Source organism: Colias eurytheme, chromosome 3, assembly GCF_061535395.1.
Source record: "Colias eurytheme isolate Ceu_HAF_F1 chromosome 3, ilColEury1 Martin Lab GWU primary, whole genome shotgun sequence".
Classification (NCBI taxonomy): domain Eukaryota; kingdom Metazoa; phylum Arthropoda; class Insecta; order Lepidoptera; family Pieridae; genus Colias; species Colias eurytheme.
Window position 1 is genome coordinate 3,220,420 of NC_142982.1, and position 14,023 is coordinate 3,234,442.

Here is a 14,023-nt window from a genome sequence, read left to right on the forward strand (position 1 = left end):
ATTAACATCAGCTTAGTGTTATAATAGATGCATATGCCCACTACTTGTCCCTGTGGCAAAATTGGCATGATATCTCCTCATAAGCCGATATGTTCATAATATGCCAAGTTACTTTCGATACTTCGCCTTTGGCCCAAGAGTATACATTTGTATAACATATTTTATACTGTTAAATTCATAGGCATAACTACGACAATCTTCTTACATCACTAGGCTGCACTGTAATAAAATGACGTCATAAACCAAACCATGCTTAGGAAGTAGGCAAATGAAACGAATTTCTTAGCGTCAAAGTTACTGACGTGTTAAAGACGTAAAACATAGCAAAGTATTATATACGTCACTATCAAAGTACCTAATAAAAAGTCAAGTGCAATTTCGAATCACGTGTCGTGCATTGCTACAATTTCGTTGTTGAATATTCTCTATTTTTAGTATGCTTTCTCAAATATTTTATCTATTATATTTCATAAATTTATATGACAATTCCTCTTTGACTTTAGTTACTTAATAATTTATAACAAAAGAAAACACTCAGGATTCAGGATAGATTTATTATTTAAAAATTAATAAATATACATATAGACTTACCATGCATATAGCATTAATTAATAAATAATAATTTGATTGCGAATAGTATTAGTAATTTTAATCAAATAGAACAAGATGTACAATAATTACCATCACTATTATTTGAGACAACCGGCTCCCGTGTGTCATTTTCACAACTCGCACGATATTTTTAATTCCCACGACATTAACAATTAAATAATATGAATATTTTACACAACACAAGGCACGTCAACGATTGAATACTAATAACAAAACACTACTGTACAAGGATACAGACGGTGTCCCTGTGATTCATCCAACCCACAAGTCAAGTTAGTTATCAAATTAATATTGTCGACAATTTTAAACTCTGATAATAATAGAAAGAGTTTTATGATGGTAATGTATATATTTTGCTTTCAAATATCAATCAACCTTATTAAAAATGAAACTGCTACGAAATCCTGATAAGGATTCTAAGAACAGATTTGGAAATTTGTCGATTACAATTCTACTTAACAATGTGATATGATAGCTTAGCTATGCTAAGCAATGTGATAGCTAAACAAACAAACATATGTAACGGTTACTATTTGTAGTCCCAACAAAAAAGTATCCGAAAATAGAATCGATAGCTCTCCTGCTAATACTACCCAAACGGAGGGTGTTAATTTACCTTGACTACGACCTTGGCGAACATCATTAATTAGAACCGGCATTGCTTTCTTAATGGTCCATTATCACTGACACCGCCCAGCACCAATATTACTAAAACGATCACTGATCACACTTTATTGGTCTATTGCTTGATTGCTAAAACTATACTCCTTAAACAGTCCTTTAAGGCCCTAATCATTTTTTTTTAATTTTATATATCTTTAGGTTTGGAGCTTCATTATCAACAATAACTTAAAAGAACCGGCTATCATTTAAAAATTGCTAAGAATTTGTTAAGCAAACAAAGCGATATTGGTTTCGATAGATTAAACACTAATGCGAAAAATTGTTATAATATGTGGAATTTAGACACCTATTCACCACATATTTACGCCTGCAAAAACTTTTTCAATTAGTCCTAATTAACTCGAATAACTAGGCACCGACTATGTGAGTTCGTTGTCACTTCCGAAACACATTTTACACTTTTAACGAAAAAATGTCCACGTAATTGTTATTCTTAGTCACTTGTAACACGAAGTCTGTCGACCACCGAGCTGCCTGACTAAAGAACGCACAATGGAGTCCGCCTGAACCACAACAAGCGAGATAATTAACTAACACTTATCGTATTGAATACTTGAGATAGCGATGTCTTACTGGCTACAATTTATGTTTTCTGTTATCGATACAATTAGTGACGGAAACGTTATCGACGAAATTGAACTCTTTTCTACACATTACGGATTTAAAGTAATAATATTTTATAGTGATCGAATATCAATACAATAAATCGAAGAACCTGAAAATGGATACGTGACAGAGATTATACCTACGACTATAGTTTATCTCCTATAAAAGCTAGGTGCACCGTGCAAGTAGGTAGTATAAATAAATTCGTTTTAAATAATAATATATATATGTTACAGTGAAAACGCATTGCTGGTCAAAATGATAAAACCACTACTGACTGCAAAAATCAGTCAAAATCTTGCTAAGTGCGTCGGTCAAAACTGCTTTTGAGCGCAAAAACGCATTGAGTAGGTATACTTACCTCCTACTACACTATAAGTGTAGTGTTAAGCGTATTGTCATAATTTATATTTCTTTGCATTAGCAAAGTCGAAACTCCTACATACATTAGTACGTAGGAGTTTCGAGACCCTTTTCGACCTAACTATTAAAAAGCTACCTTTCAACTTAAAGTATTAAAAGAAAACCCTCTGACCCTCTGTTTCGCAGAAAATAAGTGATTAAGTGTAACCAGATACACCTATCTTACAGGCGTATCGTCTAGCAAATGCCTTATTATTCTAAAGTGTAGACTGACCCGACAATCCTTAACAATCTTTAATGAAGATTATTTGGAGCTCTACGCGCATGCAATTTAAAGCAAGTATTAACCCTAAAATTTATTGATATCTACAATAATACTAGAATGCGATTGATGAAGTGTTATAAAAACATTTCTTTTTCGATAGTATTCAAATGAGTAACACAAAAGCAATGTTGATTTTTTTATGCCATAAATTTTCAAAAATATAAATTAATTGCACGTAATTTTGAATTAACTGAGTAAGTAGAACGAGACCTTTCAGTACGTATCTACTTTCTGTACTGAAATGGTTAATCTTCAAAACATTGGAGTTAAAACATTTTTTCATCAAGGTAGGTGATATTAAAAAATGCGAATGATATGATGATGCTATGCTGCCGTTTCACAATAAAGAAAAAAGAATTAAGAAAAAATAAAGCGAAATGTGGGACTTCTGACCTTTAACATTTATCTGGGTAACATGATGCCCCAGTAACCTATAAAAACTTTACTCTCAATGTGGACAGTGGATGTAAATCTCAACACCTAATGCAATTACTAAGGTAGGAGTTTTTACAACAGCTTCAAGTTTCAACCCTCTGCATTTTATCAATGTTACGTAAGAATAATTGCTTTAATAATAATTGTTATAGGCGATTGTACACTAATAAAATTTTATGGTACTATTAGATTTTATATGTTATGTGAAAACAAGCTGGGGAGTTCTAGCTGATGGTAACAAGGAAAGTTAAAAGTCCAAACTCAGAGAACATAAAAAGTGCGAAAGGATAATTTGATAATTCTTTTAATAGTTTACTGCTTAAGACCTATTGTCTACGAAGCTATAGGAAAATAAGAATTTAGAAAGATCCGGACTTAAGTACTCAGTACTGTATATTTTAATATATAGTTTTGTAAAATTGTAATGCATTGTTTATAAACATTTGAAAAATTCAGGCGTCTCTTAGGACGCGGTTTCGAATCCCGCTGCATAATCGAATTTTCTTCTTATAATGAGACGTTGCGTGTATATATATTGTATGAATTTTATGAATATTTATTTTGATAATGATAAATCTGTTTTAGTCCACGTAAAAGATATCTACTTCCCATTACGATCGCTCTTGTATTACATATTTGTGTTTAAATAAATTGAAATTTAATTAATGTTGAAACTACACAGTACAAGTTCACATAGTCCGTGATTTCCAACATTGATTCGACCGTCGAATCGTGTTAACTGTTAAGTCAATTTACCGCGGGAATTGGTGTCCCACTTACACGTTTTACGGTCGAATAAATTGGTAAAAGTTACAAAGGATATTATAACGAATTTATTGCGTACGTTGTTATCCGCTAATGCCAATAGCAATTAGCTATTGGAATAGTAATCGATAGTAACATTTAAAATGTGTTAATGATTATCATTTTAATACAATAAAAAATATCGAAATTGCGAGAATATTATTTGAGGAATCGTAATCCGAAAAAACGTACATGTATCCTCTTGTCCTTGGATCCATCAATATTTTTCTCATTTAGTGTGAAGAATTTTACATCTTGGGTATGTGAAATGCAATGTTTGCCGAAACATGAAATAACTTCTTGTTGAGGCAAGATGTAAACAATCCTATCCAGTTAACAATTTTCATAAGTATGTACATATATGTATATCATTAAATTTTAAAATATACAAATCCATTTGACTACTGTAACTACGATCTACAATCTAGAATCTACTATATTTTACTTGGAAATTCCTGTAACACAGAATTTCTTGATTTTCATTTCAACATAATAATTTTGAAGCCAATACCTAAAAGGACTTTCTGATGCATATTAAAAAATATCAGAAGAAATCTAAGAACCATTAACCTATACATATGAAACATATCATAATAGAAAAGATAATAGCGCAGAATTTTCACTCACTTGATCTGCTGTTGGTTTCTCCAGTGAAGCACCATCCACATCGCCCATCCTAGTCTCTGTATCACTCTCTACTTCGAAAATAACCTTATAGAGATCTAATCCTTCCGGAACGTTCGATTCTATATTAGCCTCAGGGCGTATTGTTAATTCCTGGTTAATTAGCTGACTGCGACTGATCCGGAGAGACCCTTGTAACGACTCTGAAATAGCCTGTAATATGAATGTAACAATAAACATGATATTTTATAGAGATGAACATATATTTTTTATTTAAGGGCCGGCGCCCACTGCCGGCACGGCACGGCATGGCACGGCAGAGCATCCCGCGGCGTGCAATGGCATCCCGCGGCATGCCGTGGCATCCTGCTAAAAGCCCCACTAATGCTGCATAAGTTTCAACCTTATTTCAACTAGCTAGCAATCATAATTCCTCGACCCCAAAGCAAGACACGTCATGCCGCCGCATCCTGCGGCGTGCCGCGTCATGCTGCAGCATCCTGCGACACGTCGCGGCATCGTGGCATCGAAATAAAGTAACTTGAATTCTAAACTGATTGAAATAAGATTCAAAATAACTTCATTAGTAATAAAATCCTCTGCCCTGCCATGCCACGCCGTGCCGGCAGTGGGCGCCGGCCCTAAGGGTAATATTATATTAGGCTTATATACTTGTGTAGTTTTGTAATGAGAAATAAATAAATTGTTTTAGCTGTTTAATTTCAAAGTGTTACCTATATTTATGTTCTAAAGAGCAAAGTCCTTATTTGATTTTAATTTATTTTACTATAAGAAAGCTTTACCAAGTAGATAATAAGTATAATAAAATATTTATATCACAGGACACCCAGGCATCAAATTCATCACCCGCAATTTTTAAATAATAATAAGTAATATCTTCGAAAATATTCACTTAAATCATACGGTGTAAAGGGCCATATAGATCTATATTAAACGAACAATGTATTCAAGGTATTTAATTGGTTAAGGATTAATGCTGTATTGGTTAAAATCGCATCGAAAATTAGCCATTATTTTTCGTAAAAAGTAAATGACAAAAAAATGTTATTGTGGGTTATCCATAAGAGATAGACATATACCATCGCGGACTTTTCTATAGACCTTTTCAATGTGTATAATACTTAGTACATTATTTTGATAAAACTCGTAGGGTTCAAGCCTGCGTTTGCAATGTAAGCGGAAAAAATGTAATTTTTTACGACATCACTTTAGAAACCTCAAAAATAACAGTACTTCTTCACTATTTAATGGATGTTATTATACATATAAACCTTCCTCTTGAATCACTCTATCTATTAAAAAAAACCGCATCAAAATCCGTTGCGTAGTTTCAAAGATTTAAGCGTACAAAGGGACATAGGGACATAAGGACATAGGGACATAGGGACAGGGAAATCGACTTTGTTTTATACTATGTAGTGATACTGTCAAGGGATACCCGGATGGAACAAAGTTTTAAGTTATAGAGAGACAGACAGCAAAAGCAGCAGTTGTGTTAAAGTATTCATTAATTTTGTTCTCCTTTCATAACAAGGCTTTTGAATTTTTTTCATTTTCACAATAACATGCATAAAATGTCTCTATGGGATGTAAACTTAAAGGTAACAAAAAATGTCGCAACATTAATTAATTACGTGTATATAATATGTAGATATAAACAAACGGCAAACATTATAAACAGATACAAGTATAATTGTGTAAACATAAAGATATTGCAGCAATTGCAAGCTGCACAGGTGCATAGAATCATTTACAATGCAAGTACTTACGTCGCTTAATATGTCCTCGAGATCACAACACACATTACTTGATAACACAGGTGTAGGACTCGGGGTACGCGATCGATCAGAAAAAAACTCAATTTCTACCGGGTCCAAAACCTCATTTGTGCGACGACCACTGAACTCCATCACTATTTGCTAAAACACCACATCAATTCACAATCAATTATCCCAACATTTCATACAAAATGTATATACACACGCAAATTATTGCTTATATAATCTTACCCATTGATATTTAGGTTCTCTTTCGAGAACAAGACATTTTAGGAATAAAATATTTTTAATAAAAAAAAGAAAACAATGCGATGGAAAATCGAATGCGGCAGCTATGTGTACATATATTTACCAAAAAAGAATGTTGTACGGCCGAAGCAAACAAAATGTCAAAAACGTCAAATTTCTTATGAGCCAATTTACGCAATGAATGTTTTATCGCATTGGAAAATTATTAAATCACATATAAATTAGTGCGATACCGTCTATATCTGCTTATTTACACTTTGAAAGCTGGGCTTAAAATGTTTATTTCTACATAAGTCTTCAATTTGCATACATTGTTTATTTAAATGAGCAGGTAACATTTTTTTCAATATAGACCTTTTCAAATACTCTGAGTGTATACTGTATTCATGTTTGTCACTTTGCCCTTGAATGAATTACATGAATCACGGAAAAGGATTATGGATGCTTATTGGCATGTAGGTTGTTATAGGAATAGTGAAGGAATATGCTATTATTTATTACTTTGCGTGTATTCCAATGTTTAATTTAATCTATCATTTTATTATAATTAATAGATACATCACCATATTATGGTGAATATATGTGCCAAGGAAGGCCAAGGTTTAATGAGACTTCGTTAATCGTTTGATTTTCGATAAATTAAAATTTACTGTTCTGTGGCAACTGGTAACGATAACGTAACGTAAAATAAAATTAAAATTTGTTTTTTCTGTTCTGTGTTATAAGCTTCTTGATCACTCATCACAATATACATTTTTAATCTGTGATAATTTGTTGTCAAATGTGGCGTCTGCGGTCTGCCGCTGCGTCCGTTAGAAAGTGTCAGTTTGTTTTGAATTAAAATTGAACTTATAAATTATTTAACTTGAATAACTGGTGATAATATATGAAAACAAAAATAATGGAGACTTCCGACATTGATGACGATCCTCAAAGAATTTTAAAATCTCCGCCACCGCGGCGTCGTTCAACATTCTTCGAAAGGCGCGACTCTATAGGTGCGTCTCCTACTAATCGTAATTTAGTTTTCGGATAAACATCCAATAATTAATAAAAAAATCAATCTAAAAAATTAATATAATCTATCTATTCGGGTTGGCTTTAGTTAACTGCCGCACGAATTTGTTGGAAATATTTATATTTTTAGTTAGCTAGGTAATGTAAGATTGTAATTCCAAAATATTATCTATTCTATCTATTTAACATTTTTAGTGTCCCAGCCCTTATCAGAAAATGTACAGGATGAGGCCAAGAACGACCTAGAAGAGGGTAATAGATGTAATCAAGAACTAGAAAAGTAAGTAATGGCATTTTTTATGATCTCATCGGATTTCAATCCTCCTCAAGTGATTTAAAATTTACTTCTACTTACAGATATTATGAACTCTTAAAGGGAGAAAAAGAACAATGGCGAAAAGAGGTAAACCGCAGAAGGAATGAATATCATGATCTTAGACTGTAAGTACTGCATTATATGATATTAAATTATCAACAAACAACTCATCGACCTCTCTACTATCTCCATAAAATATTTAGAAAGCATTTTTTTTTTAATCTGTCTCACTATTTAATTTTCAGACAATATCAAATAGCAGCAAAATCCTCGAGCAGAGCAAGGTTAAATTACTCAGTATTAACTAGTGAGGATATGGAATTTCTAAAAGCCAAAGTAAATATATCAAAACTAGTGGAGAGCCAGCAAAAGTTGCAGAAATCGGTCAAACTAACTCAAGCATTATACAGAAGAGCATTAGAACTGGATGATGTTGTATTGCGGGCTTGTGAAGACAAAGTTAATCAAATAACAGATTGTATTCTGGATTATAGTACTATTGACTCTGTATAGTGAGTGTGTGTGCAAAATTGTAGCACTATAAACTATTTATGTAAAATTCAGTGCTAGAGTAATCAATTCCTGAACAAATATGCATGTATATTAAACTTTAAGATATTATCATGTCTTCGATACTTATAGATATTTTAGAAAGGGAAATAAGCTTATTGTAATTGTAGATTAATTTAAATTAACAATTAAAGATAAACTGTTGGTTTTGTGTGGTTGTAAATAAATATATTTTGTGTTACACTATAGAAGCAAATTCTTACAAAAGCAAGGAGTATTATTGCCATATGAAGTAACTTTGTGTTCAAAGTAATGGAGGAGTGAATGTAAATAATTTAATGTACAAAATAATGTGTAAATAGATCTTAACATATAAATAAACTAACATTATTTTTTAATTTGATGTGTTTTACTATAGCCTAAATATTTAAATGTAAGGTTTTATAATTTCTTGTTTTAATGATAGACTTCACAATTCCCATGTAGCAAGGTCAAAATTTCGTTGTTAATCAGGTCAAAGAGGTAAATAATGATAGCAATCGTTTTCATATAATTGATAACATTTTATTGAGATACTCGCAATTTCATTCATTTACAAAAACAATAATTATTATTATTATTCATAAAATGACAAAATAACATTTCATAGAAACAAATCAGTAGGTAGTACATATATTATTTCATTCAAATAGATAGTTGCTATGTAAGAATTGAGATTATTTCAGAGTAATTGGTTAACGGTAAAATAGAGTACGTATTTTATTTATGTATATGCCAACTATGCCAATAGTTATTTACGATCAACCATGGATAAACGGCTCATGATGTTAACGTCATTTAGTTGGACATTTGAACATTAAAAAATGCATAGAAGTATGAACTTTGTTCATAAAATTTTCTCACATTTGTTGCACTTTTCCTGTTCTTGTGACGAAATATTATGCTTGTTATCCTGGTGGAACACTAATGACAACATTTTTTTAAAACTACGGGGACAAAATGAGCATGTGTAGTGTTGATCATTAATGTGGTTGCGGACATGTCTTACCATACTGTATGATATCTTTGTTGTATGTGAACATGCCTTACATGTAAATACTCTAGCTTTGCCAACGCCTTCTATGTGCATCCATTTCTCATCAATTCTATGGCAAATTTTCGTTAACTTATGCCTGTTCAATGATTCAAATGTTTTAAAATTCTTTTTACAGTTTGGACAAATCAGTTTACTTGGCAAGTGCACTTTTTTCCAATGTTCTGCCATTTTAAATTTGCTTTTAAATACTTCTCCACAGTCGTCACATTCAAATCTAGTCACTTCACATTTCTTCTTAGCCTGATGCAAGTGCAAGGTTTCTGCTGCTTTAGAAACATTACCCTTGTTGCAAGTTAAATCCTCATCCTCATTAGATGATTGAAATTCAGTAATACATTTATAAGTATCACATTCTAAGGCATTAGAATTAAGCAAGGGTTTTACATCTATCATTGGTTCATCATTACTATTATAATGTTCCGACAATTCATTGTCATTACTTTCTTCTTTGAAAATGCATATTGTATTATCATTTTTTGGTAGGCCGTAATCTTCTCTTAATTTATTATCAGATTGTTCACATTTCTTCTTAGCCTGATGCAAGTGCAAGGTTTCTGCTGCTTTAGAAACATTACCCTTGTTGCAAGTTAAATCCTCATCCTCATTAGATGATTGAAATTCAGTAATACATTCATAAGTATCACATTCTAAGGCATTAGAATTAAGCAAGGGTTTTACATCTATCATTGGTTCATCATTACTATTATAATGTTCCGACAATTCATTGTCATTACTTTCTTCTTTGAAAATGCATATTGTATTATCATTTTTTGGTAGGCCGTAATCTTCTCTTAATTTATTATCAGATTGTATACATTTCTCTCTAAAATTAACTGCAGTCTCAAATTTGTCATAACATTTCAAACACATAGAGAAAGGGAAGCCATCATTCTCTTTTATTTCAATATTTGTTATGGAATTTATGTATTTAAATATTCTTAGACCTTTAAAAGTATCTGTCAGTGATACTTTATACTTTCCTTCTAAAGATTCTAAGCAGATACGGCAGATATTATCCATAGTACAATATTTTATAGTAAATTATTGTAGTATACTTCTCAAATTAGTTTGTATTCTGAGACTTATGATGAATGAGTTCAATTCATATGTATGTAATGCATAATGTGAAGAGTTATAGTTAAATTTCGTTCATTAAAAAATGTTCCAGATGTATCCAGTTGCAATCTTGCGACTACGAGACATTTTATAAATTAACACAATGATAATAAATAGCAAAGTATCACAAATGTATTTAATCGTTATATGCTGTAGGTAAACTTAGCACAAACTATTATCTACAATCTCCCCCTTTAATAATTTACTCTTTGTCTACAATTTACAAATTTGTAAATTGTATTATCAATGATAAAATAATATAGAAATACACTTAGGAAATACAATAGTGTCAATACTGTCAATGTCAAATCGTAAACAAATGAATGTCAAACTGGCATATAAATATCAGTGTTACTATTTTTTATTAATATAGCAAAAATAAACTTATTTTAAAACAATTAAAATTTTTTGCTATAAAACTGTTTTGAAAAAGGACGCAACACAAAATTAAAAAAAAATGTAGTCTAAGAGCTGTATGCATGTTCACGTCATGTGTTGAACATTAGAAAATTTGGACATGAGGATTGCCCGATTGCTTTTACCAAGCCTAAAATTAACCAGTCCTTCCGCGAAGAGATTGTGTATCAGGATTTGACTATAATATATTATATGTAGAGAATTCGCATTTTTAAGTTATAAAAATAAAATACCCAAAAGAATAAGTAGACAGAGAGGGTTGCAAATAAAACAGTGTAATAGTGTTTTACAATAATTTAATATTCCAATATCTAAATAACATAACATTAAGATACTATAGGATATAAGATATAAATATAGATACTATAAACAATTCCTTATTACTCAAAATCATCGAGAATTTTCTTGTCTAGCTGAATTTCAATACTACTCTTATTTTCACTTGCTGTACCTATATCTCCCTTACTGGGTAACAAAAATACAGAATGCTTTATCTTCACATGACTCCATTTAGCTTTATTTGTGAAAAATTTCACGAGACAGTATGGTCACTGAAATATTTTCCCATCCATATGAATCTCTTGATGATGTTTCAACAATCTATCTTTATCTTTTACAAATACAAAACAGATGTTACAGCAAAACTGCCCACTTTTATGCCCGTTCTCATGGCTATTCATTGATTTAGATATGTAAGTTTTGTATGTACACAAAATATTCAAGTATATCTCCTATGTTCAGAATGTTTTCTTAGCCTGTGATTTGTAAGTTCATAGTTATTATAACCTGACCAACCGCAAACTTCGCACGTAAAATCTTTGCGGCCAGCATGCCTAATCATGTGGCGATTAAGACCACGCTTCTGGAGAGAAATCTTGCATACAGGACATTGTATTATTGGGCCTTCGTGAACACGGGCTATGTGCTGCTTGAACTGATACTTGTCTCGAAATATTTTCTCACATTTGTTGCACTTTTCCTGTTCTTGTGACGAAATATTATGCTTGTTATCCTGGTGGAACACTAATGACGACATTTTTTTAAAACTACGGGGACAAAATGAGCATGTGTAGTGTTGATCATTAATGTGGTTGCGGACATGTCTTACCATACTGTATGATATCTTTGTTGTATGTGAACATGCCTTACATGTAAATACTCTAGCTTTGCCAACGCCTTCTATGTGCATCCATTTCTCATCAATTCTATGGCAAATTTTCGTTAACTTATGCCTGTTCAATGATTCAAATGTTTTAAAATTCTTTTTACAGTTTGGACAAATCAGTTTACTTGGCAAGTGCACTTTTTTCCAATGTTCTGCCATTTTAAATTTGCTTTTAAATACTTCTCCACAGTCGTCACATTCAAATCTAGTCACTTCACATTTCTTCTTAGCCTGATGCAAGTGCAAGGTTTCTGCTGCTTTAGAAACATTACCCTTGTTGCAAGTTAAATCCTCATCCTCATTAGATGATTGAAATTCAGTAATACATTTATAAGTATCACATTCTAAGGCATTAGAATTAAGCAAGGGTTTTACATCTATCATTGGTTCATCATTACTATTATAATGTTCCGACAATTCATTGTCATTACTTTCTTCTTTGAAAATGCATATTGTATTATCATTTTTTGGTAGGCCGTAATCTTCTCTTAATTTATTATCAGATTGTTCACATTTCTTCTTAGCCTGATGCAAGTGCAAGGTTTCTGCTGCTTTAGAAACATTACCCTTGTTGCAAGTTAAATCCTCATCCTCATTAGATGATTGAAATTCAGTAATACATTCATAAGTATCACATTCTAAGGCATTAGAATTAAGCAAGGGTTTTACATCTATCATTGGTTCATCATTACTATTATAATGTTCCGACAATTCATTGTCATTACTTTCTTCTTTGAAAATGCATATTGTATTATCATTTTTTGGTAGGCCGTAATCTTCTCTTAATTTATTATCAGATTGTATACATTTCTCTCTAAAATTAACTGCAGTCTCAAATTTGTCATAACATTTCAAACACATAGAGAAAGGGAAGCCATCATTCTCTTTTATTTCAATATTTGTTATGGAATTTATGTATTTAAATATTCTTAGACCTTTAAAAGTATCTGTCAGTGATACTTTATACTTTCCTTCTAAAGATTCTAAGCAGATACGGCAGATATTATCCATAGTACAATATTTTATAGTAAATTATTGTAGTATACTTCTCAAATTAGTTTGTATTCTGAGACTTATGATGAATGAGTTCAATTCATATGTATGTAATGCATAATGTGAAGAGTTATAGTTAAATTTCGTTCATTAAAAAATGTTCCAGATGTATCCAGTTGCAATCTTGCGACTACGAGACATTTTATAAATTAACACAATGATAATAAATAGCAAAGTATCACAAATGTATTTAATCGTTATATGCTGTAGGTAAACTTAGCACAAACTATTATCTACAATCTCCCCCTTTAATAATTTACTCTTTGTCTACAATTTACAAATTTGTAAATTGTATTACCAATGATAAATTAATATAGAAATACAATAGTGTCAATACTGTCAATGTCAAATCGTAAACAAATGAATGTCAAACTGGCATATAAATATCAGTGTTACTATTTTTTATTAATATAGCAAAAATAAACTTATTTTAAAACAATTATAATTTTTTGCTATAAAACTGTTTTGAAAAAGGACGCAACACAAAATTAAAAAAAAATGTAGTCTAAGAGCTGTATGCATGTTCACGTCATGTGTTGAACATTAGAAAATTTGGACATGAGGATTGCCCGATTGCTTTTACCAAGCCTAAAATTAACCAGTCCTTCCGCGAAGAGTTCATAAAATCACTAATAGTTAAAATAAGTTACAACAACTTAAAAATATTAATCTTAAAGAAGAAATCCTTTACATACTTAAATACATTTACACCCCATCAATTATAGCTTCAATGCACATTGCTAAAATACTGTTTAAGAAATGGAATATATTCAAATCATTTCAATATTATTTTTATCATTTCTACTTATAAATACATATCAAGTTTGTGATT

The 14,023-nt window shown here is 31.4% G+C and overlaps 4 protein-coding genes across 6 annotated transcripts in view; 1 reads left to right on the forward strand and 3 right to left on the reverse strand.

The window, feature by feature from the left end:
* Positions 1-6,638, reverse strand: part of GAPcenA (GTPase activating protein and centrosome-associated) — a 38,581-nt gene extending 31,943 nt beyond the window's left edge. For 2 of the 3 annotated variants that reach the window (XM_090119406.1, XM_090119405.1), the window contains exon 1: positions 682-814. In XM_090119406.1, the coding sequence (XP_089975532.1) occupies positions 682-720 (39 nt within the window). In that variant the 5' untranslated portion in view covers positions 721-814. Of the gene's footprint in view, positions 1-681; positions 815-4,456; positions 4,667-6,243; positions 6,394-6,483 lie in introns of those variants that run through there. The other variant, XM_090119404.1, reaches the window with a different exon arrangement.
* A 672-nt stretch (positions 6,639-7,310) lies between these two features.
* Positions 7,311-8,384, forward strand: LOC149909434 (uncharacterized). The gene is made up of 4 exons (XM_090117453.1): positions 7,311-7,499; positions 7,714-7,798; positions 7,876-7,959; positions 8,080-8,384. The coding sequence occupies exons 1-4, from the start codon at positions 7,388-7,390 to the stop codon at positions 8,345-8,347; spliced, it is 549 nt and encodes a 182-aa protein (XP_089973579.1). The 5' UTR covers positions 7,311-7,387; the 3' UTR covers positions 8,348-8,384.
* Positions 8,385-8,886: 502 nt separating this feature from the next.
* On the reverse strand, positions 8,887-10,835 carry LOC149909435 (uncharacterized). The gene has a single exon (XM_090119408.1). It carries the CDS (start codon positions 10,458-10,460, stop codon positions 9,231-9,233), a length of 1,230 nt encoding a protein of 409 aa, XP_089975534.1. The 5' UTR covers positions 10,461-10,835; the 3' UTR covers positions 8,887-9,230.
* Positions 10,836-11,205: 370 nt separating this feature from the next.
* On the reverse strand, positions 11,206-13,506 carry LOC149909436 (uncharacterized). The gene has a single exon (XM_090119411.1). It carries the CDS (start codon positions 13,147-13,149, stop codon positions 11,692-11,694), a length of 1,458 nt encoding a protein of 485 aa, XP_089975537.1. The 5' UTR covers positions 13,150-13,506; the 3' UTR covers positions 11,206-11,691.
* Positions 13,507-14,023: the final 517 nt, after the last annotated feature.